Here is a 27452-nt window from a genome sequence, read left to right as displayed (position 1 = left end):
TAAAAAGCGAAGGAAGGAAACTTATTAAAAATTCTAGCATTATATGTGTTACGTTAATATGTTAATTAGTTGTTAATTATTTTTATGACCTAAATTCAACACTTTATTACATTGAGAGCAAAGTTTTTAGCATTTGCAACTATAATTACATATTATAATATCATAATTATAGTTATTATTGTTATAATAATTATAAGTTATAGTTAAATTATAGTAATCGCAACTATTTTTTATAGTAATAATAACTATAATTAGTCATTTTTTATGCTAATTATATAGGGTCTAGTCTGAGACCTGTTTTAAAATGAGGGAAAGTAGCTCTTATAAAAAAATATTTCAAATGAAAGTTGTTTAGTTAAAAGGGAGATAAATAATGATGAAATCAACCAAATAGATTTTTTAGAAAATCATATGTGTATGGACGTAATTTTGAAAAATTGTTTTATTAAAAAAATAATTGTCCTTCATATCACACAACTATTATTTGAAAAATTTTTGATAGAAACCATTGTTCATTATTTTAAAATCGGTATATGGGTAGTTTTAGACACTTTGTATATATTGTATTTATTGATGAAACTATACATATATGTAGTTATTATTAGTAGCATTATAGCAGTAATAACTGCAATTATGGTAAATTATGGTCACAAATACCAAAAACTTTCCTCTCAGTGCAATAAATGAATTCCAAACATGGAAAATACATTTAAAAGTAAAACAATTACGTCACACATGCCAACAGTTGTGCTTTAAATTTTGAATAAACGCAAAGTTATATTATTTGTTGTTGGTAACAGCATTATCCGATTAAAGCAGGTGTTAGAAATGATGATATAAGCCGTATTGCCAGTTTAAATCGCTCCATAAGCGAAACGCGTACATACGCTACGATTGACGGTGATATTGCGGCGCACGTATCTTTTATGTGTCATTTCTTCTCTCGTTATGGCCACTTATCGCTTTGGATGGCTCACACTGTATACTCTATTATATTTCATTTCGCATGGACGTGAATGTTGAACGAACTGCACGGTCGAAGTTCGAAATCGTTGTTTGCGCGGAAAAATGATTTTTTCTTCAAATTGACATTAACCGTAACCATATGTATCTCAAAGAAGAATCTATGAAATGCCGATAGATTATTTTTACAATTAGAAGCATGCCTTTTGAGTCATATCATAAAATTGAGTTACCGCCATAGTAACATTCACGGTACAGTCGGATTCTTTTTTATTAATATTTTACTGGCAGTTCACCTTCCACGTTATTCTTTCGCGTCGCTGTTCGTTCCAAGCGAATGAAACAACGTATGGTCGAATAACTCCATTTGCTCGGAGGTTGTACTAATTATGAAATAAACGACCGCCGTGAATATTACGCCATGAAAATTCATATGAGGACTTAACATACGTTATATGAGTACTTCATCCCCTATCTTAATATAGCTTTAAAAGCTATACGTCATATATTTACGTTTCCTCTTTTTCCTTATTATTTATTAAACGTAAATATATGTCATATATTTACGTTTTCTATTTTTCCTTATTATTTGTTAGCCTTAGAAATGAATATGATAGGACAAAAATATCAGTTTTAATTATTAATTTAATTTCGAGAAATTTTTAGAATAATCATATTAAAGATACGTTAAAAAGAATTGAAGATTAAAGTATAAAAAGTCGATATTATGAAAAGTCGATATTTAAGAGTTCTTTCAAAAAGGCTGTGAAAAAGGATAGTTTGAATTTCTTTAAAAATTGTACGGCAAGTGGATATCGCAAATGTACATATCTCGTCTATTTTAGCAGATCGAGGATAAAAGGAGCGAGACCGGTAGACCATGCGTATACACGCGGCACGCATATCCACGTGAAATTGCGTGTACACGTCGCGGACACCCGGCGAATTCCCTCGTGCAGGCATGTCCAATCATTGGTGTAGGAATTAGAGTCTCGGTGCACATACCTATACCCTCCTTCCCCACGGTGGTGTTCGTCCATCCCGGCGTACTCCACCCACCTACACTTGGCTCGGCAAATTAATGAACAGTGTCAACGTCGGCGGCGTCGCTACGCACCGCGCATACGGGATACGTTCATAAAATTCGCTGACGAATCAGGCGCATTTGGATAATTTCGTTATCCCGCCGCAGCCAGGGACTTTCTGCGTGATGAAACCTTATTTGAACACACACACACACACACACACACACACATACGCACACATACACACATACATACATATAACACACCGGACCCCGCGGGACTCACGGGGGCGCGTGCGTTTACGCGAAATCGAATCGTAATCGGATTTCTTCGTTCACTTTGACTCTTTGCGGTTTTCGAGCTTCCAGATATTTCGGGCTATGAAATCCGATTTGTTTTTAGGGCGCAAATGAGATTTTATGCAATAAGTTTTTCTGTCGGAGAAAAGAATTTTAAAAGTTGGTCTTTTAATCAAGATCTTATTGGAGGTCTCCCATTTCTCCTGATCTGTCAATTAGCTTGGTAATTAAATCTTAAGTAGATTCTTTCATAAAATCTTTCATAAAACTCCATTCTTTTTTCTCGTAAGTATAATTGAAAGACAAGAACGTAATACAAAAAAAATTTTTTATATTAGGTGTTGGAATGAATTCGTAGCGTTTTTTAATGAAAGAATGTTATTTATTTCACATGAGCATTAAAAAATACATTAATGAAAGTACTTCCCATCACTTGTAAAACGCTACGAATTAATTCCAACATCTAATATTTTTGACCCTCATTGAATTACGCAGACGTCTCTTTGAAGATTACAAATTCAATATGCGACACACACTTCGTTGCTTCGTTTCTTTAAATAAAGAAATATCTAAGACAACGCGAAAGAATCGCAAGAAAATATAAACATCGTTGGATTAAAGTATCCTTGACCGACCCAGATAACGATCTCTCTTTTTCTCGTTCCAGGCTAGCGACGCCGTGGTGGCTACGGTGAGATACCGACGAGGACACCGAGAAGACGTGGAAGACGGCAACGGTATGATCGCGTTGCGGGGGTAGTGGGGTTGAAAATCGGCGCTTGCCCGGTGTGTCACAACTCTCTCTGACTCTCGCCCCTCGATCGGGCGTCCCACCAGAGATCTACTGCCCCTATCTTTTCCCCTGTTCTCTACGCGTCCTGTCCGTGGAGTTTCACCGCCATATCCACGTGCGTGCACGTCGCGCGTACGCGTACGCCAGTCACGCGTAATCACGCACACAGACGCGGTTCCAGGGCAGAGAGAGAAAGAGAAAGAGAGAGAGAGCGAAAGAGAGCGCGTTACTAGCACGGTACCGCGCTTGCGCCCGCGGTAGTGCAGAGCGGAGCGGCGCCGCTTGATGGGGAGCGTAGCGCTCGGTGGGGAGCGCGCGACTTGGTGGGGAGCGCGCGTCACCTGTCGCGACATCAGTGTGACGGCAAGCGTCGGTGGGCGCGGACGGTTGATACGTGCGCGTTTATAGTTGTCTCCTCCGTACGAAGAGTCCGTACGGGATCGGTCGGAACGGCGCTCGCGCGTGGACGCTTGAACGCGTGAACGCGAGTGCCGGCTGGTGAAGACTTTCGATCCTTTTTTTTTTTTGTTTTTCGCGCGTCTACCACGCCGTGCGCCGGCGCGCGTGCCTGGAACGTGAATGTGCCGCTTGGCCGCTGCGGGGCGGCCGACCGTCCTCGGTAAGACATGCGTGCGGCGGGCCGCCGGTGGACGACCGTGGATGCAACGACCGCAACGGGGAACGACGTGGTCGCGTCGCACGTGACTGCCGCCGCGGCATCCGCGCACCTCCCGTACTCGGCGTAGTGAGTGTTCGCAAGTTGGAGAGAAAGTCCCCGCGCGTACCAGAGATAGCGCGCCGCGACGTCGCCGGGCGTTGTCGTCGTTCGGCCGAGAGAGAGCGGTGCTCCATCGCGCGCGGAGCGCAGTGTGACGGTGCGTGTCCGCGATCCCTTCCGTTCTTCTCGCGTGTGCCGTTCGCGGTGGTTCCCGGTGAAGGCCCGTGGAGAAGACTGCGAACCCTGGCACTACGTCATCATTCCGTGCGCCGCTGCGACAACATCATCGCGAGAAGATGAGGCGCGCCAGCCTCCGCGTCGCCCCCAGGATGCAACCAGGATTTCTCTTCTGCTGGTGCGTCATCGCGACGGTTACTCTCGCCCTGGCTGCCTGGCAGGAGAACGTCAGGCCGAAGATGTACGTCCAGCTAGGTGAGTGATCACTTGTGATTAGTGCCACGCAGTGACGCATAGTGTAGTTCTCTCGATTCCTACTCTCGTCCTTCTCTCTTCGTTATTTCGTGCTTGTGATACGCCCCAGTGCATTATGTGGTGGATCGAGGTATTTCTCAGCGCCTGTGCAGCTCTCGATATCGCCCATCGGATTCAATAGTGTTACTTGAATCTCCAACGGTGAATAAAATACCTCTGACATGAATTAATAAGCGGATTATTTATGGCAAGAATTAAGTAATATACTGAGAAATGATCAAGAAATTAATTTCCTGCGTTCAGAGATAAATATCGTGATGGCAACTGTAAAGCTGACAATTATACATATTTTTTATATGTAGAATTATGTATATGGTTCGATAAACTAATGCATGTAATACGGTTGATTACATTATTTTATAGTTGCAATAACAAAATTTATTCAACTACACTTAAATTCATAATATTAAATTACTCAATTACTCAATATTATACTCAATTTGAGTTATTTTTTTAATCGATTCTTTAGATCGCCATTGCTCCAATATGTCATTAATTTCATTAAAACGATGAAGTTGAATAATTTAGCTGAAGAAAATGTATTAATCCCTTCAGACCTTGTCTATATTGCAATGCATATAAATTTCAAGATATTATTCCATTGAAATTATTTAGTTCTACATCATTTGAGATATGCATAATAATGTACATGTTTGAAAAATAAAGAAAAAATTAGTTTAAAAAAAAATTATTTTTTTTTTAGTATAAATTATTATTATTAAAGTGCTTTTGAATTGAATTAAAAAAAACTGTTTTAAATATGATTCCATTAAAATCAGATCTCCGAAGGGGTTAAATTTGACTCAAATTTAGTTTATTATTTACTAAGTGCATATGGACGTTAATATGGACGATGATTACTTTGAAACTAACAGAAATGAATTGATTTATACATTTTGACACAGAAGTTAAAAATAACAAAATGTTATTTAACTCGAGATTGAGTTACCTAACAGCGTATGTGTATTTTCTACATATAAAACTTGTGTAGTTATCACTTTTATAGTTGCCAACGCTATCTTTTTTTTTCTGAGTGCGCGGGGAAAGAAAGCACAATCGCAGAAGAGATAAAAAAATATTCAAAAAGAAATGATGACGGTTGGGAATTTTGTGCCGTTGTTGCCTTTATTCGACTTTCTGTCAAGCTGTTACTCACGGTTAGTCATTGTTCAAACATCGATATTATGCACTTTGTACTTTGTAGATCGTCTAGTAACAGCGAAACCGCAAGGGTTAAAGGCCCTTTCGCGAAGTTCAAAGTCGCATATTCTCGGAGGCCGAGATATTTGCTTACGGGTTATACGTAATGATGGTGAGGTTGCAAGCAGGTCATACACCTTCTCCCACTCGCGGACAGGATTCTCCCTTGTCGAGGAAGGGTTGTTTCCGAGTCGGTGATTGTTAATCCGCGTTTTAATCAACGGTATAACCAGACCCTTTCTACTGACCTGGTATGGAAAAAGAATAAAAAGATATCGATCGGATTGAACTTGTTAACCCCTCTGTCAATGCATGGATTCTCGTGTTGTGTACACATATCGAATTTTAAATAAATTAATAGAAATAATCCTATTTACGGATCTTGGTGCTTAATAATACTGAATGCAAATTTTTACAAATATTATTTTAGTTTTATAAAATGCGCATTGATTGCAACGCAAGTCTCATTGTAATTTAAGATTAATGTAATTTAATTTCAACTTTAGTCACAAACTGAAGTTGAAATTAATAATATTATAAATTATTTATTGCGAAAAATATCGATTGAAATATCTCAGTCAGGCAATTTTAAGTAGTAAACATTTCTATATTTTTCTGTGAATTTCATTATGATTTCTTAAAAAGGACTCGATTAATTCCTACTTTTCGTACAACAAAGAAGTTTTGTACAAACTGTCGTTTTCATTCTTAGCGGAAACCTTGTGAAATACGGTAGTGAAGAAAGGTGAAAAATAATGCATTGACGAAAGTGTTAATACACGAGGCGCTGATTTCTACTTCACAAGTGCGGGACTCACGGCAACGGCAACGCGAGGCGAGCCCGCAGAAATTTTAACACGCCGTGCCGCGTCGCGCGACAGACTTTTGTTTTATTCAAATTCTCACCAGCTGATTTGGACTCTAGTAATTCATCTCCCTCCCGAGTAAAGAGAGGGACAGTCGCTTCCGCGTTATTCATGTAGCTCGCGGCAATTTTTCACATATTCGTCATGTTCTACATCTGGAGCCGGGCGAACGTTTTCACATCGAATATATGAATATTGAATATTTGAATACTGGGCGTTTTTGCGGAATAAAATTATTAGTGCGGCGAAACGAGAAAATTTTTTCCCTGGAGTTATCCGAGTTTGATTTGACGGCTGTAGCCGTGTAACCGCTTCATCGTGCGAGTATTCCGGTGATACAACATTCTGATATACTGGGATAATTACGATACATCTCTGTACTCGAAATTGTCACGATAATAATAGATTGTTAAATTGAACATTATCATTATGTAAAATGACAAGTCAGATGACAAGGATATTATGATTTGATATACATAATAAATGATAAGATAGTAATTATTTCAGCATAATAAAGAATAGCTATATAAAGAAATATTGATGTATTCACATAGAGATCTTTATCATAAAAAATAAATTATTCTCGTTTGTATTCGGTTTACAAAAATATAGTATTGATCTCGTTTCTTGAAGAATCGCATTTATTAACTTCCCTGCGATATTCGCTTTTAGCGGATATTATAACAGAGATTATTATTAACCTCAGTTTCTCGTAAGATAAACAGAAGTATCGGTATATATAAACAATATTATAAACGGATTCTCTGTTATAAACTTCTCCTTGTTTACCAAAATTACAAGATTCGATAACAAGGCTGCGTACAAAATGGAGGTAGGTTTCCCATTAGTTTTACTAACGTTTCACGTAGTTTTTTTTTTAAAAAGTCCTAGGGATCGTTTCTTCCTGTAGTTCTTCAAAGCGACGACGCTTTTGTTAACCCCTCGCGCACGTAACTAATTCAAACGGACACCGTCAATGGTAAATTGGTGCCTATTATTGAGAATCTGGATCCAAAGGAGATGAGGGCGTAAAAGAGAGGCGTCGAGGGGGAGGGGAGCGGAGCAGTGTATAAAGTGTCCTACATCCGAAGCACTCGACCTTAACGGCGCTCCGCGTGTTTCGTACGTTCCGTGTAGAAGCGACGCCCCAACATCCATCACTCTTTCCGCGACGGTACGATATCTCGACGCGGGGAAGGAACGAAATAAATTGCTCTGAAGTGGCTGCGTCGCTCCATAGCGCAGGCACATGCTCCGCTGTTGGTACACCTTGACGTTACACCCTGACGCGAGCGTGAGTGGGCCGAACGATTTGAATGATAGTCGCAAGAATCCCCGAGTGTTTAGAACTCTCCATTTGCTATTTTCCGCACCTCGCGGAGATATGCATTTGGGGCGCGCCATTAACGTCTCTCGCGCACAAATAAATATCCCCTTTGAAGTCCGCGCTCTGAATTTCCTTCTCGATTAATCCCTAAAGACGAGATAAAAGGAACACGGAGCGATATATTCGGGGGAAAAAAAAAAAAAAATTAAATAACTCTAGGGGAGGAAAAGAGTTGACTTGAATTTTATTGAAAACGCGTGGTCTCATTAATGAATAAATTTCACTCTAACCGCGCAGCTTAGTTTGAAACTTAGACGTAAATAGGGTTTTATTCATGGCATTCAATAGCGATAGCGAATTTTCAACTCTCAACTCTGGAAAAGCGACGGAACTTTGTACCCAGATGGCCGAAGTTGGAAACCTGCATATCTATTCCCGCTGGGCTTTGAAGATAAACATTTTTCTTTCTAAAGTGTTTGGAACATGAGCAACGGTGGCGTGTTTCTCGACGTACGTAATGTATTAATAGATTTTTTTTTTTTTATATGAATACTTGTAATTTATTTCATGAGTTTGCGCGTCATTTTATTTTACATTTTATTTTGTACGATACGATGGTAGCGTAAACGTTGTTTCAACCGTTTCTCGGCTCTCGGATGAATCGTAAGTCGGATTTTGGCGATCCTAAATGTAGATAAATGGCGCGTTTCGAAAATTGCCGCGCAAACGGTGACGTTCTCGCGAAATGTGCAGTCTCGGCGCGTATAATGCGAGCATTATTCAATGTGCACCGGTTACGACGTGGCGTATAACGGGAATGGTGTTTTTCTTCGAGATTACGTGGCGTGAATTAGTTATCATTCTCAACATCGCCGCTCTCTCCTCGTCTAATACTACGGTGCGTGCCCCGTGCCCGAGGCAAATTAAACGTTACATTTCACGCGCGTTATTATCGCGGTCGTCTCATCGTGAAATTTCTTAAATCATTCCGAATGTACCGCGTGAAATGTGGATTAATCGCTGGAATTAAGAACCGCGCTTTACCGCTGTAATTACTTGAACCGCGGGAACAGATGGCCATTAGTCTGAGGTTCTACGAATTATGTTCGCTCGTTGATCACGTTTTTGGTACAAGCCGTATTGCTCGAAACGTTAGCTTTCTCCCGTGTGTGTCGTTAAACTCTTTAACAATCTATCCTGCAACGTATTATATTGGAAAAAAAAAATATTATTACATCTTGATACATATTTTTTTTTTAAGCACTGACTAAACATTTACAGTAAATAAATATTTACTCAATAAAAAAATGATAGTGGGATTAATATTTTACCAAATATGTAAATATTTAGTTATTATTTAAATAAACATTAAAATTTTGTACATATTTTTTCGGTGTATACATAAATGGACTATTTTTCATGAAGCTATGGATATTTTGAAACATAATAAACGATTAGATTTAATTCTTTCGACGATACAAGTATCTCTTTAAGGGATATTATTTAAATTTTCATTAAAAAATTTTTTTTACGTTTTACTGTAGCAACGATATATGTATATAAACATTTACGCATATAAGGTAATTTTATTTCAGTATCGTAATATAAATGTTCCTCTTTATTCATTTTTGTGGATCGAGATCAAGTAGCACAAGTTTATTTTGAATATTATGAAAAATAATAAACTCCATTCCATTAAAAATTTCTGATGCAAAGAACATCTTTAGGAAAGCGTATTTGAAAAAAGAATTTTTATTTAATCTTTTCCTTCCATTTTCTTGCTAGATCGACAATTTATGTAAGCATTCTGTAAATATTATGTATATTTCTGCTCGCGGTTGTGGGGAACTTTATCTCGGTCGACGTCGAATAAACGTCTCGTTCTCTGTCTATCTGCGTCGACATCGGGTAGCGGAAGCTCATTACATCGTGACGAATTTTGTTCGGCGATGCATTAGCCGTCGTGTCGCTCGTACGTGTGCATTGAGATATAGAGTGCGTCGGCCGCGATGCACCGCATTGGCTATTGAAATTACGTGAAGCACGTGTCATTAATGCGCCGCGTTGCTGCGACGGCGATATCGTTTTACTCGCTGAGCCAGAATTTCTGCTAATTCTACAACGAGCAAAATCATACCGCGGAACCGGAACTGCAATCAGCAGTGCATCGCTGTTGGACATCGCGAAGCCCTGACGATAACGCAGCATTTTCCACAGGGTGTTTATTGTACTCAGCTACGGCCGATTCGCTCACTTGTTATCAACCGTGACGTTTAAAAAGGTATCGCGATAATAACCGGTTAACTAATTACGCCTCGATTAAATCCCCTTTATGATCCTTGTGCTTTAGCGAATGTGATGCCCCCGCATTAATGTGCGTTATCTGCAATACGATCTATAAATATTTACGTGGCGCTCAGTTGTAATTTCCTATTGACAGCCGGCAAATCGACGAGACCTCCGATAATGATGGAGACTGCGTTACGGATCAATACGTTGATAGTTGATTCTCTGACATGTGTCATTCATGTGGTCTTTCGCTCGCGTGATGTCATTAAATCTCCGTTGTTCTCTCTTTCTCTTCCGCAATTTTCTTACAATCTATGTGTATTTCCGCACACGAGTTACGGATAATTATTTTATTATTCGATTTATTTAGATTGCTCTCGACCTACTCGTATATGAAATTGACAGAATCGATTAAATCCAGTTAAATCGATGAAATTTCAAATGAAATGGAATGACACTTGATTAACTGTAGTTTCGTAGTTGTGCCAATCTACGCGCGCGCGCGTGTGTGTGTGTCGAATATCCACAAATTCGCGACTCAAAATACCATAGCAAAATACCATAGTTCTTGAAAAATGAAGAAAAAAAAATTATTTGTAAATTTTTATTTTAAATAATTTCTCAGGATTAAGGATTTGAATATGATTAATTACAGACTATGTTTAGATGATCTATGAATATTAGTGAATTATCAACATTACTGTGAACATTAGTGATTATCTGTGAGAACGCTGAAGTGATCTCATCAGCGATCATGAACGCGCGATGTATGAATAGATGACTATCTAAACGTAGTCTATATATATATATATAACTGACCATATTTATATCTTTATCTAAAGAATTGTAGCTTAAAATAAAAATTTACAAATAATTTTTTTACCTAATTTTTTGAGGACTTTCTTGCTGTAGTACTTTGAGTCGCGAATTTTGGGATACCTTATTTATATATATATTTATTTATTTATTGCTCTCAAATATTTTTCATAATACGTTTATTATTCAGGATGAATGATCAGGGCACGCTTCTATTAGTTGTGACGTTCAAAGAGACCTAATAACCGGTTAGCCAATCATCATAATATACATACTAATGAAATCCTCTTTATGATTATTCTGCTACATTGTCCAACTATACATTATTGAACCGTTGATCAGAATTCAGTACGATAAGGATCAATTTCAAAATATATATAAGTCGTCTAAAGATTAAAGATTGCCAAGAATTTATTTATTTTATTAATGAAATTAATTCATGAATTTTTTAATAATTTTTAAATAACTATTATGAAAATGGATCTGACTATCAGAATTAAATCAATATTTTTATTTCTTTATTTTCTCATTCAGAATAGACAGAAAAAGAAGAAATGAAAATTTTCAAAAATTTTGAAAACGACTCCACACACGACTCCAGTCATTTTGATGAAACTTCAAAAGCTCAAAATAATCCAAGTGAAAAAAAAACTCGTTTTTTCAAAATTTTTGAAAAAAAGAAATTTTTTTTTCGACTTGGGCCCTTGAAACTAAATTTCGGACACGTGATTATATGAAGTTTTTATTTTGAATTTATGTGAGGAATCATCTCTTAAAATCTTTTAGAATATTTAATATCCACCTTGCATGTAATAATACAGACTTTGTATATAGTATGGGTTTTTTTTAATAGAGATACTTGTTGCATTTTTTTTCTACCATGGCGATTGATAAGTCACGTCAGCCACCGGAATCGCGCGCGCGCTCACGCTTGACGATCAATCGCGTTGTCCGTTAAAAATGTAAAAATATCTGCTCGTTTTTCGATTGCCGTAAATCAAACTCTCATGCCGTAGTCCCTGCTGGCTACATACACGCAATTTTCGTGGAGAATAATTCGTGAGAGTTGCGCTGTACGAGTTAAAAATTCGAAACCGTACGCCATGCAGCACTGCAGCAGCCGGTCGAAAGCAGCGACCTCGGCGCGTCGGTGTATTACGGATAAAGGGAGATCACTGGGCTGGAACCGCGCGCACCCCTTTAGCATTCCGAAAGTCGCGCCGATCGATAACGTGGCGAGACATCGGCATCGAATTCGCCGTAAATTTCAACGAGCGGACTTGGCAATCGCACAACAATTTTTTAAATGGTCGTGTGTCCAAAATACGCGACTTGCCAATGCTTTCCTCGCGTTTGAAAATTTATGCGTGCATGAGTGTCAACGGCACGCAAAATTCTGTCAGGCAGAGATAGATATGATACGCAATAATGAATTGCTATAAATAATGGTATATGTATATGTATCATGTTAAGTGCGCGATGTCTAAAAATATTCTATATATATATATATAGACATATATTACGGGATAGATATAGGCGTTTGCTTTACAGATTTATATGAATGGGCAGCTCTATCAATTTATACTAGCATTTCAATGTGCCGATTACGAGGGATGGTCGAAAAACCTCCAAACGGAGGATCGTCTGTTGTATAATTAAATTCGAACGATAAATCAGATACCGCCGCAACACCCTCGCATTCTGCTTTACGCCTCGTGTACGGACGATATATCGATTACGCGTTCACGTGAATCGTCATTAAAAGACACTCGAGCAGCGGCGCGGCTGATAACAGCGGCCGTTACGAGTTCATTACTACATCGTGAGCCGGAGCGTGAGTGCCGGATCGGAATATGAGCTATGGCGGGCAGTTAATCCATATTACGGTAACTTTATCTGGTAGCGAGGAATACCGCAACGGACCAATCACGGCGGCGGTTCTCCTCCCGCGGTGCCCCTCGTCGACCGACGAGGATACATTATGATTAGTTTCAGCGTGCTGTGTATGCGCCGCGGCACGTATAACCTGACCTCGGCCTAACCACTGGCTAAAATTGCTGGGAATTGTGTCAATTGACTTTGATCGCAGAATGAGACTGTAGGCGAGATATCTAGTAACGCGCCTTCTCATTCTCTCTCTCTCTCTCTTTATGGAGGTGGTGAACTTCTCGTACTTGACGAGAGGGTGCACCGATAAAATTTACGTCGCCTAAGAAAAAGACCATTTGTTACGACAGCATAGCGGACCGCGTGGCCGTCCGTTACATCGTCGTGGAAAAAAAGAGAAACTTTTTCGACGAGCTCCCACGGGGGATAACTGATCGCTGTAGTGTCTCGATGTCGTTGACCTCGGCAAACAAGTAGATCGATGGAACGACAGCACACTTGCTAAAGTTGTCGTTAAACATCGATAGCGTTTGTTGCGTTAATGACACGTTCTCGTCACCGTTTTTGCTCCACAGTTTGGATTTTATGATAATTAATATCGTAGGTAAAAGTGTAAATAACATGGATAATGATATTAATCGTAGGTTTTTAGAAGCGATAAATTTTACATTTGGTTTTGGATTCGATGCTGTATTCTAAAAGCTGTAAAGATACTTTTCTTTGATATTTATTAATTGTGAAAAAATTTAATTGTGATGATGAAATATATATTTTTGTGAAGTATATCTTATTAATTAAAAACAAATAAATGACTTATTTGCTAGGAATAAAGTTTTATTTTGCCGCATTTAAATAAAAATTTATTTCAATGAAATAAATATATTTCTCACAAATACATTTTTAAGTGTCTTTTTCTCAATGTATAGGAAATAAAAATTTTATCATATGATATAATTGAATTTTAAATATAAAAACATAAAATCATAAAATATATATGATCCAGTATTATCACTTTTTTATTACAAATTTGTCTAGAAATTAAATTCTCGTTTTTCCTTTCACTTGTAAAGTTGTTAGAAAACGACGGCAATTGATTACGATGTAAATTGAAAACGACTGGCAATTGGTGGACACTTACGGGGCTGGAAATGATTGATTCGACACGAGAAGCGAGAGGGGCGCTCCTTTTTTAAGATCTCTCTTTGAAGATCGCTCGCGTGTACATACCGCTCCCGCATTTTTTGTGCATCTCGAGTACGCACTCTATGATGGAATAAGTAGCGTGCTGCCATTGCCGAGGGGTTCATAAATCTTTTGTCGAGAAGATTCCCTCCGCTCTGTGCCCGATCCAGAAAAGCAAAAGGTCAAAAGCGGCGGTGCGGCGCGTCGTCGGAAAACGGCGGCCTGAGTGGTTCCTTCGTCAGGGTATTGCTGAAAGTGTCCTCTTATCGCGGGTGTTGACTCGCTGGCGAGGTAGTGGACAGAAATCGTTGTAAATCGGTGTCCATAACGGTAAAAATGACACGAAAATCTTCGATATACGGCCCTCATATTTCTGTCGATCGTAAAATCGAAACACCGTAACTTAGGCTAGTTACTATTGTAGGAAATCGGTTGCCTTATCAACGTTTGCGCACACAACTTTTTTATTTTAAATTTAGGATTGCCGCAAAATGGGAACCAGGAAAATCAAGGAATTTTGCAAAATTTTCTAGAAATTAAAATTCTTGGCTTTAAAGAAATGTAATGTACGTACATTACACTTATGTAGTTGGTAAAATGCTATTAATTTAACTTAATTGAACTTAATTAAAAATGTATGTAGTGTCAGCAACATTAATAGTAATTTAACCTTATTGTTAAATTGATCTATCAACAAAATATTTAACGGTTCCAACGATTTCCAAATCAGGGTGAAAAAAATATGAAAATATAAAAAATTTCAAAATATTTCAATCTTATTGAAAGTCAGGGGAAATCGTGGAATTTTGTCTGAAAATAGTTATGGAATTTTAAGATAAAGGAATTTTGTAACAACTCTGTAAATGAAATTATTTTAATCTTGAATTTCTCAATCCCATTCTTCGCACACTTATTTTAGTGAGAATCACATTGGTTAGACAGTTTTCGCATTTAATCCTACCTTTGAAATTTGATGCGCTCTCCACGAATAGATTAACGATTCACACTTTGTGCTTTCTGAACGGCGCTGACATCGGCGCCACATCTTTCTAAGGCAGACGACGGTTCACATGTCCTTAACCTACGGATTAAAATAACACGTCAGAGTATAAGATAGAAAGAGACAAAGAGTACCGCAGCTCTAGACATGGGAGATTGTAAGAAGAGTGAGAAAGCTATTACTTGTTCGGTTTCTCTCGCGCTTTAGTTTATCAATAAAGCTGTAGCATAGCGCGAAGTCGTCTATTTTCTTTCTCAGGCGTATCTTCCGCGTCATTGGATCGAATGATGAAATTAAACGGCGTCGCAGTTCGTTCGATGATCTCTTCAGTAAAGTTAACTGACCTCCCAGTCGTCACATCCGCGTCCTTGTCCCTCGTTGTTCACCTTCCTCGTTTATTCGACCCTCGCAGACCCTCTCTTTGTTCGAGGAGTACACACCGACGTCTTCCTTCGTTTCGTTGCTCGCGTGGCGGTCCGATCTTTTCTTCCTCGATTTGGCCGGTGCAGAAATTGGTTTATCGCCGGGCAAAGTATGAATAATTCAAGCCAGCCGATTCGTAGTCCAATCAATTTGGGACGGAAAGCAAAGTGGGTGGTCGGGGTAGATGGAATGGGCAGAAGGGTCGCCAGGCATGAGGGGGAGGAAACGAAAAGCGGCATTAGCGAAGCCGTTGAGTTTAATGTGTACGACGAGCGAGAGTAGTTGTGGCCTGGGGTGGTGCCGAGCCTAACTCTGATGCCACTGGAATGGGAAATGCTTTTTCGGAGGGGGGGGAAGTTTATTGTTATACGAAATTCACGCGGTGATATGTTGAATTTATGATGTTTCAAATAAATTGTATTTGAACATTTTAAACTCTCGAGTTTACAATATTATGGATAGGTACTACACTTCAGGCCATTTGGAAAATATTTTCAAAATTGGCACAATTTTAGGATTATTAAAATATTCATAACAATGTATTTATTTAACAATAATTTTTTAGATTCAACAACTATTATCGGATCCGAAGGATTATTGTTAAAAAAAACATTGTTGGATATTTGAATAAATAATTCTAAAAAATCAATTTTTTAAAAGTGTTATCAAACTTTCAGTCTGGACCATAAAAAGTTATAATACTTATTTAGCTTCTGCCATTAACAATTTTTAAGAAATATTTTAATATATCTTAGTTTCCCATATATTTTATAGAAAAATTATATAATAATATGCCTGAAGCTGTATATTATTTATTATTGACGTATATATTTAGTTTAGCATGTTTTTTACTACTGTTCTTCAAACATAGTACCGCTAAATGTGAACATTCGCTCAAGAGTTTCACTAAAATCTCGACATGCCTGCACTAACCACGATATGTATCGCAATGTACGCACGTATGTATATATGCACACGGTGAAAACGCAATAGGGAAAGTACAGGGACGTTGAAGAATAGGACGGCTGTGGGTGAGGGAGGCTTGCGCAAAGTGTACACAACAAACACGCCACCTGTTTATGGAGGTGATTTTTAGAGGTAGCTGTTGTTACGACGACGTTGTTGTTTTAGAGCTTCGAGTCAGCGGCTGCTGGCGATATAGAGACGCGGAGAGCGTGAAGAATTGGATCTTAAAAGAAATATATACTGTGAAAATCACGGCGAAACATTGGAGTGAAATCGAATTTTTACAGGCAAGAGGATTGGAAGGGTCTTTAATAAAGATTATTTGAGCGCAGCGAGTTATTTCCTTTAATTTTCCGGGACTCGGGTCAAATAGGCAAACACGCTTCAGTGCTTTGTCGAATTGAAAGAGAAATTAATATTAGATGCCAAAGTGATATATAATACATATACTACGTATACACACACACACACACACACAATATATATATATATATATATATATATACATACACACGTATATCTTACATTACATTGAATATATATTATAAATAAAGCGTATTCACAAGTTTTATTCCATGTACAATATTTCGCTTAAAATGCTATTATTACAAGGAATTAGGAATAAGAATCTTTGACTGAAAACACAAAGGAGATTACGCTGCAAGTTTCCTCAGACTGGACGGAGTTTGCTCGGTGAAACATAGTCGACTATATATCGCTGCACTCTGCTGCAATTTGGATACAGGAAGGAGCCGTGAAATCGAAATCGTGGCACTCGCACTGTTCCAACGAATTATAGTCGCGGAAAGCTGTCGTGAGCGCTTAGTTATACCTATGCTCCGTTTCAAATCCAAACAATTCCGCCACGTCTGTGATCGCATTCGAAGCGGGAAACGGCGCTCCACGTTGGAGCAGGCAAATGTCGGTGTGCCTAACTAAAGCAATGTATAATTAATTTAGCGCGCGATGGCGAATTACAATGGCGGGAAGACGGGTGAGTGGGACGCAACGGAAGGGAAATGATCATGGATTTGCTGCAGAGGAGTAAAGTGGTGAAGAGAGAGGGTGCGGCGGAGCGAAAGTAAAAAAGGAATGCACATGGGCATCGCCGTGTCGCTCGGTGAACAACTTTCGCAAACTCAATTACACAGGTTTTTCTCCGTTGTTGATTTTTGCTCGCGATTTTTCCGTCGCGTAATTGCTGAGCACAGTTCTTCGGTTGTTCACTATGTGTGCACGACCGCTTCTATACGGTGTTCAAAAAATCCCACTTGCAGAGTATCTCGTACGTCGTGATAATTGAATTAAATTATTAGTTTCATGCTCGATTCGTGAAGTAATCTTATCGAATAAACATCTAAGTATTCTAAATTTCCAATCGTGCATTTTTGTTTACCCGGTTATTGAATGTAACCAATATGTAATTACGCTTCACTTGAATATTGTTTAATGTTAATAAGCTCCAGAAGACGTGAGACTAAATAGCTCCCTGTGTTTCACATTGTTACGCAACACTTAAGGCTGTAAACGTTATCGGTTCAATATTAGCTGATGCGAGAAGTATTAAATCGCGTTATGTCGCTTACAAATTTCTCTTCCTATTTCTCATCAGTGACGATTAGTTTTCGTTTCGGTGCACACAGTGCATCCTTGCGCAAACTCTCGGATGCACGAGAGAACGTTGAGAGGCGGAATATCAGTTCTGTCTGTTGCCACAGCCTTTGGCCGGATCACGAAACCATTATGCCCGATGGTCTCAATATGTTGTAAGTTACTCCAATCCGTTGCAATTCGTGGCTAATCGAGCGTATCATGTGGATCAATACGAGCTCCAGGTCTGTCGCCTTTCTCCCCTCCCAGTCGGTTTCTCTTTTCGTTGCATTTCTAAACTTCAACATCCAACTGTCCGTTTGGTTGCCCGGCTTCTCTCGTCCTCTTTCTCCCTTTTTTTTCCTTCTTTTTTCCAGGATACTGGCGCTTTCGGCTGTTCGCAAGTATCGTTAAGACTTTTAAAAGCTTCTCGACGAGTCTGCCCGAAAAGTTTACACGAAATTGCGATAATTATCTCCATAGAGCGTTCTATTTGTCATTCTGTGATTATGATTCGTACAATTGAATCTGATTTAAATTCCGGTAAGGACGAATAAGATACGCGCTTTTGTTATCTCCAGATTGCTTTAGAAAGTAACAGCGATCTATTTGTAAAAGATCGAAAATTACATAGAGATGACTTATAGAGCTTTCATTATTGTAACTTTTATACAACAGTGCAAAAGATTCATAAGAAAAAGCAATTAAGGCAACACATGGTACTATATGCCGACAAAATTTTGTAAGTAATGTGACTACATTTACAATTTCATTTTCAACACATTGCTGTAATTTTGTCTGATTTTGAGCATATCACTTTTTGAACTATAAGAAATGTATAAGCTATAAATGCTTTTTCGCAATTTTTTTTTGTAAATGTCAACTTTTAGTTTTACTAGAAAGATATTACAACATTATTGTTTCAGTATCCGCAATTATTTTATTCGATAAAGTGGCAGATTTCCTTTTGAAGCCCAGATGTCGTTTCACAGTATTCATTTCCGAAACATCTTCGTGAGAATCGAGACATCATGGACATCGCCTTTCTCCCTTTCTGCCCTCTTTCGCTTTTTCTGGTTAATGGCGAACGGAAACATCTGCGAGGCTTTTCGGACGGTCAACGTCGTGAAGCGTTGACTCGTATCCTGCGGAATCGATCGCTCTCGAGTGCAGGATGCGTCACACTGGCCGGCGCATATCCTCCCTCTCACCCTGATCATGGACGATTCTCGAGTGCCCGATCTTTCTATGTGAACATTACTTCCTCATACCGTCATCAGTTGACTGTGTACCTTCTGGTCTGAAGTATAATCTGATAGTGCGTACTCGAAAATGAGTATGAGAGAGAGAGAGGGGGGGGGGGAAGGAAGAGAGATCTCTGATATCTCTCGACAACGAGCTACAATTTGAAACGTTCTCTTTGCTCAACATCGTTTCCAGACGATGCCGGTAAATGTATCGTCCTTTATCTCCCCCTGCTGCTTTCTCCTCTTCCATTTTTCTTTTCTTGGCATTCGATCGCCAAGGATTATACTCGGCCTCTTCTTTTAATTGAAGCTTCTGGTGGCTCTTAATTTACGATACGTGTTATTCGATGCGAAAGCGCCCGCTATGCGATCTCTCGATGATAAGAAATGCAATCCGAAGAGCGCCCGTATCTCTTGCCGTTATTGTAACCGCCAGCAGCAGTATCGCACGTAAATATGTTTTAATATTTAATGATACTATTCCAAGTTCTTCCTTTCCGTCCCTTTCTTCTAGAGCTTTGCGCGTAGCGCTAAGTTCTCGCTTTGAATTACATCTCGCAAATTCTCGGGTGCTAGTGCAAAGTCTGAGTAGGAATATGTAACTTGCTAGACGCGGTCGGTGCATCTTAAATTTTCTGCGACAAAGAGTCGCGGGTAGTTCTCATTTCTTGCCGTTTGAACTCGGTACAAACGTGCGCGTGCATATTCTTGCGTAATTAGCGATGCATTGTGAAACGTATTCGAAATAGTGAATAAATAAGAATTTAACTGTGAATACCGACCCAGTGATGTTGGATTGACATCACTGGTATATCTATCGACGTCTTATTGAACAATCAAACTTTCTCGGAGCTGGATTTCTCGTCTCATGTCACGAATCAGAAGCTTTTCAATCGGTACGACTGGCATTTCGGAAGATCGATCGTCCTCCCTCCGTCTTCTTTCTCTTTCTCTCTCTCTTTTCTAGCCTCCACCCCCTACTGTTCTACAGGACGATGCGACGATGCGACGATGCGACAGTCGTGAGAAAGCGGAGGGCCACGGAAGACGATCGGAGGTTTAGAAGGGACAAATGGAGGGTGTCCGGAGGGTACTTTGACTCAGGCACCATTGCTCTCGGAAACGATCGTCTCCCTTCCTCTTACGGTCTCTTTCTCTCCTTCTCTACGGTTCCTAATATCGTGGCTTAAGATGTCCGATACACGTACGATCGACCGAGCGTGTGCATCCCCGGTAGGATCACAGGAACGCCTGCTGGTAGACACACGAAGAGAAAAACGAGTACACGTATGAAAGGACAACCGGTAAAAAGAGAGGCAGAACGAAAGAGAGAGAGAGAGAGAGAGAGAGAGAGAGAGAGAGAGAGAGAGAGAGAGAGAGAGAGAGAGAGAGAGAGATCCTCTATGTGAACCGTGATCCTGGATTAAAGAGCTTGTACCAGATGAAGCTGGACGAAGCTCGTATCCAGAGGAGAGCTGAATCGTCGGATCGCAGCTATTTTCCACTACGAATTCTAGAGCACTGTGTGCGCTGTGTGCCGGGATATCCTCGCAATTACACCCTTTTCCCTCCTCGCGTGTTCGCTCACCCCATCGACCGATTTTTCCCGTATTCGACCACAAATAATCCAGACTTTCGGCGCAATATCGTTCTATCTGGCCGTGCAAATATTTAAGCCGTCTCTGAAGAGGAGAATGCAGGAAGAGATAGAGACAGTGCTGGTGGGAATGAGAGACGTTATTGAGAGACAGAGGGAGAGAACAGGGCAGGAAGGAAAGACAAGAACAGAGAGAAAGAGAGAGGGAGGAGGGGCAAAGAGGGAAAGAGAAAGGGAGAGAGAGAGAGAGAGAGAGAGCGAAAGACCGAGAGGGATTCGTGGCTGCATCATATATCCCTTGCGGTGGTCGAGTGCGCACTGACGGTCCACGTTGCATCGGTGGTGGTGTAATATCGGTGAGGGGGTGGCAAGACCACGTGACCGCCCACGGGCGCCATGTTAAAGGCGAGAGCCGACGGAGACGCGCGAGTTTGTACGAATGCCGAGTCGCCATGTGGTCCTCGCGGGCAGAGCCGATCAATACCTAGCCGGCTGCTGGCAGAGCCAAGAGAGCACGAAGTTATGCACGCGCGACTGCGACTACGGCCACCACCATTACCACCACCGCCGCCACTACCATTACTACCGTCATCATCATAGACGATAGGAGGAGGATAGCGGCATTTTGGGGGTCACCGTCCTTAGTCCACGTTGTTACCACGGGGATGAGTTAAGGAAAGGAGGGAGTGCAAAGGAGGGAAGGTGGGATACCATACCTTCTTGATTGCAATTTCTAATACCTTCGCTCGAAGGTTAATGCGGAACGCCGAGAAGTTCGGGCATCGCGAGGATGTGCCATGCGACGCGATTCGGCGGCTACTGGAACGTAACGATGAGGGCATATTATAGTTGCCCAAGTGTGGCCGCGACATTAATGGGCCAGCCATCGTGATTAATGCTTAACGCGAAACTGACGCGAAGATAGTCCAAACTGCCTGAAACGTCATTGCCCGAGTCTCGCGTTGTTGTTAAAACTGTTTCAGGCATGAATGCAATGATGATTTGAATGTAAAATGTAAAGTGCTCGTTATATCACCTCTTTTATTCGATATTCACGCGATTTTGTCCAATATCAATATCTCTCTTTCGATACAACGTCAAATCTACCGATGTGAAAATTACGCCATTAATGTTCTTTTTTTTTCGCCTGATTTTGCGGATTTTGTTTATGAATAGCTCGAATGAAAAACGTTATTACTATCATAATACTGATACCATTCTGTCATATTATTAATGATATTATTTTATCACATTCATAGCCTGTAACATTTGAAAGCTGTAATGTTCGCTTTTATAAGAGCAATATTCATGTACTCAATATCATATGTTAAAACCAGTATTTATCTCAGATTTTGCTTTGAACTGTATTAATATAACATCAAATAAAAATAATTTATTTTGAAATTTCACAAAGAATATAATATTTTGATATGTAGAATAATTAGAATAATTTTGTTCAAGTATTTAAAAATTTAGCTTGATACAGATTTGAAAATAATTATGTTGGACATTAAAATAATTACGTAGGACGCTTAAGCTAGTTGTCAAAACTTTTGCAGCAATGCTCATCTCGCTTCAACTTTTCTACATAATTACTTTGACAGTTCAAAAAAAATTATTAAGATCTGTATCTAATTAAATTTTTAGATACTTTAGCAAAATCGTTCTTTCCAGTAGTAGTAGTTATCTACATTGATAATATTGTGTAAATTTATACAGATTTTTAGCCAATCTCTCTTAAGACTTTAATATCGAACAAAGACTTTCAAAGATGGTCTAATATTACGAACAACAATTTCATCTATACATATTTACATATTTAACATTAAATTTAGAATTCTTATAGACTCTTATAGGAAAATAGTTCTCGTTCTTTTTATGACTATATATTTTCCTATTACATTTTATGAACGCTTCTTTTTGATACATTCCGTTTTACTGTTAGTATTTTATGTATTTATTTTAACATTGCGGGATTGCTACTCTCTTTCTCTTTAATTCATCGAGTCTTATGCTATTGGCGATTTTCGAATCATCGATCGTCTTAGCTGGCAAGAACACATAAAACTTGTCTATCTCGCGGCTTGTCTTTCTATCAAGCGCGCCTGGTTGCTTTTCTCAACTTTCAATGTTAAGAGAGCGCAAAATTATGCACGATGGCTTTTGAAGCGATGTCACTGCTTCATCGTCCTCGCTTCAGAGAGATGCGTCGTTGACCGGAAGAGAGTATATATGTAAGAAGTTCTATGCAAGCTTTATTGCTATCCTCGATATCCACCTATCGGGGTGAATGTACGAGGTATCTGCATATATATATTGACTCTGCTACCGTTCGCTTATAAAGTTTCGCAGTCACGCTCTTTCCGCCGGAGGCGTTACCGTACGCGTACGTGGCCGTTAATAAATACATTGTTATTTTAACGCACTGCGAAATCGGGTCACGCGTTCCTATTATATTCGTGTGAGCATACGCCAATGTGGTTAATTAACAGTCTCTTTCGTTGTTATAATTCGTCGTCACTGCTTGCTCGCGTTTGCAACAGTTCGCTGAGGTCCGAACTGCTAAATCCGATCAAGTTATCTCTTCATAAATAGGTTATTCATTTTATTAATGCAAAATGTGCATTATAATGTTTTCTGTTTATTATAAATACAGCGATGCTTAATTGTACTAAATTTTTTACATTTTCCGTTTCCACTCTATGAATAATTTTATTCACATTTATATTCGGTAAAAAATAAAACGATAGGGGAATTGTTCCTATTACTGTGTGTGTTCTATTATAGTGTGCCTTTGTATTTAAGTCATAAAGCAAATTAGCGCAAATAAATACAATAAAATATTTTTTTTATTAAATTAATTTATTTATGTATACGATAATATTCTATTTTTTAGCTATGAAAGTATAGTAAATATTTTTCGAAAGATATGTGGAATTTAAGATCAATAATTTCGCAAGAATTTAAGCTTCTTTCTATTAGTGTGCTCTGTATTGAAGCTGAGAGCGTTGTATTATGAGTGTTTATTGAAATTGTAAGTATAATTAAAATAATGATTTATGCAATTAACTGAAACAATTATCTTATCATCTGTTTTAGTAACTTTATATATTAAAATGAATTATTGCAGATGTAGACAACGCACAAATTGGAGACATATTAATAGGATCGCTTTTTGAAGGGGCACATTAATAGGGACAAAATTTTTTTATTTTTAAAGACATAAATTATTAAAACATTTTTTTAGATCAAAAATATTATAAACAAAAGATAGTATAAAAGAAGGGCAAAGAGCCAATACGTATAAAAAGTATAAAAGAATTTTAATTTAAATAAGCAAAATTAATACAAAACAATTAAAATAAAACAAACGTTTCAACTCCAATCGAGTTATTTTCAATGCAATCTTACAATAATATAAACATCGTTCTAAATTAAAAATTCGTACATAATCTTACAATATTCTTACAATTCCTTAATATAAAATTTTTTCTTTCTGTGTAATACGCTGCGAGTCATTTTTATCAAGAATTAACAAAATCATAAGAAAATTTTTAGTAAATCTGTTAAGAGTCCAATAATACACAATGAGAAAAAAAATGTAAAATGTGATCCATTTCGTGGTACAATAAAATAGTCTTTTTATTTAATAAGTTATAAGCAAGTTCGCAAAGGTAACAAGCATCTGACTTACACGATGTCAAAAAACGAAAATGAAAAAATAAAAATATTATAAGAAAAATAAATAATTGAAAAACCGATATCGATTTCAAGCAGACAAAATTAAAATTACAATAATTAATTCAGTGATAAGCAAATTGATTCAAAGGCACATTAATAAAGATAAAGTAGGTATCCTAGATATCAATTCTAATTTATTTTTTTTACTCCGAATGGTTTTGACAGAAAACATATTCTCAATATCTTTGCCTTTTCCTTTTGCTTCCAAAAAACCGATCTGAGGTTATGACGATCTCTTTAAATATAGTACGACGACGACGAGAATATTCTTCATGACATCTCGAAGGTCATCGTTCGTCGCTTCAGCGAATCTGAGCGGAGGGAACAAACGAGGAAATCGGCAGGGGGATAGGAGGGAAGAAGTTGACGACCGTTCTCTCCGTCATGGCTCACAATGGACGATTGCCATTTCCAATATCTTTCCCCCGCGTGTAACCGCGTCGATGCAACGAGCGTCGATAGAATTTCGTCGTTCTGTCGCTCGTGCACTGGTTTTCTCGATTTTCCTGATTTCCATATTTCTCCACGTAGTCAGTCTTGCTGTTCGCCGCCTCTCTGTCTTTTTCCACTGCTGTGCTGTACCAGCATATCTGTCTCTCTCTCTCTCTCTCTCTCTCTCTCTCTCTCTCTCGCTTCCAGCAGCTACGACAGTTACGGGAGATTATGGAAAAGCCATGCAGCGAGACGGAGATAACGGATGTATTGCCTACGTGCGGGCTAGAGATAGACGTGGGGGAGTCGCCTTGGTTGGCAGACGGAAATGGCAGGGATGAAGAGAGAAAGATGTCAGGAGCAAGAGAAGAGATAGATAGATCGTGGGATAAAAAGAGAGGATACGTAACTCGGAGGATGGAGCGAGCTGCGAGGAAGAGCTTCTCTCAGTTCGATTCGAACTCAACTTCGATCCTGCTTTACTGTCTCATCATGCAAATTCTACGACGCGACGGCGGGATAAGGTGGTCCCTTTCGTTGTCCTACGCATTTGCCGCGTGCAGTCCCTCCCGAATACGCACGCAGGCATGGCATGCACGCATCCGTCCGTTATGCGAGTAATATCGGATGCACAGTGACGAAGGAGGGGGCGTAACGAGGAGAACGAATGAACGTTCCGTCGAAAACAATGAGTCCCTGATTGGGGAAATGCTGGCATAGTTTTCGAGAGCTATGCGCGTCGATTCCGAGTTACACGTGCCATCCTCATACACGTGCGCCTGCGAATAGTTTGCGGATCAGTTCACCGGATTATATCCTCGATACGCTCGCTTGCCTCCCCCGCGTCCGCTTGATATTTTGAGTTTGAGAATCGATCGCGTTAAATTCGGCCATAAGTTTATCTCCGTCTGATTTATTCTCGCCGGAAGAATGAAAGTACACCGAGAGTCTTTTACTGGATATCCAACAGATAGTGTACTTTCATTACTTTTTTAACTATTCGCTATTTTACGTATCTACGTGTTAATACTTTGTACTTAGAAGACCTGCCAAGTCTCTTGTCACGATCGAATGATTAAAGGAATATCTTTATTCTGATATTATTTTGGAAAAAATAAGTAGTACTTCCTTTTTTATCAGGATTGCCACAAAACTGGAAATAATAGGGAAATTGAAAATTGGAAAATTAGGGAAATTAAGGAAAAATCAGAGAATTTAGTAAAAGTTTCTGAAAAAATCAAAATTCTTAGTTTTAAAGAAGTTTCATACATCATATCAACACAGTTTTGAAATACTATCAACTTAAGAATTAAATGCAAGCAGTGTCAGTAACATTAATAGTAGATAATTTACATTGTTTTCACAATAAAATAAGTATGTAATGGTTTTCAAATTAGGACGAAAATAAAAAAAATTCAAAATTATTGAGTCAGGCAAAATTATGAAATTGTGAATTTTGTTTGGAAATTAGGGAAAAGTTATGGAATTTTAGGACGAGAAATTTGTAGTGATCCTGTTTATTCTCGAAGAGACATTCTGCTGGACCTCTGGTCCAAACTAATCAATTGAACTTTAACCTTTCATAGTGGGTCAGAAATCCATAAGGGAATTAGAAAAAAGTTGCTAGAAAAAGATCTGTTCAACAAACAATAATAAAATGATCACTGTCAATTTAATAGCAAATTCGGTCATTGTATTACATTATTAGATTAGAGTCTATATTCAAAGCGACTTAATGAAAATAGTAAAGTTAAATGTAGAAACATGTAAATATTTTAAATGATTAAACACTCAATAATATTTTTGACATTATATATTAGGTGTTGGAATTAATTCGTAGCGTTTTACAAGTGATGGGAAGTACTTTCATTAATGTATTTTTTAATGCTCATGTGAAATAAATAACATTCTTTCATTAAAAAACGCTACGAATTAATTCCAACACCTAATATATATATATATATTTTTTATTTTGTTAAAAATTGATTAGCTATATTATGTCACTGTATTTAGATACTGGATATAAAGTAATCTTTAATGTACATTAATCCAGTGTAGACCGAATTTGCTATTATCACAATAAGATTCGACGACTTAAAAAAAAGTCGCAAGTAGTATTCATTTTCCAGATAAACGAACTGCAAATGTTTAAATACAATCACGCCACAAGAAGAAACATCCGTAAAAATGCGATACTCTCGGCGTTGATCGTCATATCGCGCGATCCTCGAACGGTAATTAAGCGGGTAACGACACTCGGGTAACGTCAAATTGACCTTGCGCTATCTCGTCATCAATTTTGATTAAAGTGGTCGCGTTTCGAGAAGAAGGACCGCGTTCACGACCCTCGTTCTCTCTTCTCGATCCCTCTCCTAACCGGTCGTGAAGATCGATGAACCCTTTCGCGGAACACCAGCTACGAGACGAAGACAGACAGAGTTGGCGCGGTGCAGGATCAGAGAGAGTTCACACGTGCCCGGGCAAGAAGCACAGATGCGACGTTCTTAAAGCGTTAAGTATACGGCACTATTTTCCGAAGGATTAGAGTCGGAAATGGTGAGAAAACGTGCTAGAGAGGCCGACGAGAGCGCGAGAGAAA

General features: G+C 38.8%; 1 protein-coding gene across 3 annotated transcripts in view; it reads left to right on the top strand.

The window, feature by feature from the left end:
• Window positions 1–3402: 3402 nt before the first annotated feature.
• The window catches only part of Sema1a (semaphorin 1a), a 213263-nt gene continuing 189213 nt past the window's right edge, over window positions 3403–27452 (top strand). For all 3 annotated transcript variants that reach the window (XR_015544197.1, XM_011054761.2, XM_011054760.2), the window contains exon 1: window positions 3403–4230. Coding sequence is in view for 2 of the 3 variants with exons in the window: in XM_011054761.2 (XP_011053063.1) it covers window positions 4095–4230 (136 nt within the window). In the remaining variant the exon portion in view is untranslated. The remainder of the gene's footprint in view (window positions 4231–27452) is intronic.

This window comes from Acromyrmex echinatior, chromosome 2, assembly GCF_024713525.1.
Source record: "Acromyrmex echinatior isolate Ae372 chromosome 2, ASM2471352v2, whole genome shotgun sequence".
NCBI lineage: Eukaryota > Metazoa > Arthropoda > Insecta > Hymenoptera > Formicidae > Acromyrmex > Acromyrmex echinatior.
The sequence above is the reverse complement of the archived record's forward strand: the minus strand, read 5'-3'. Positions and strand labels throughout refer to the sequence as shown.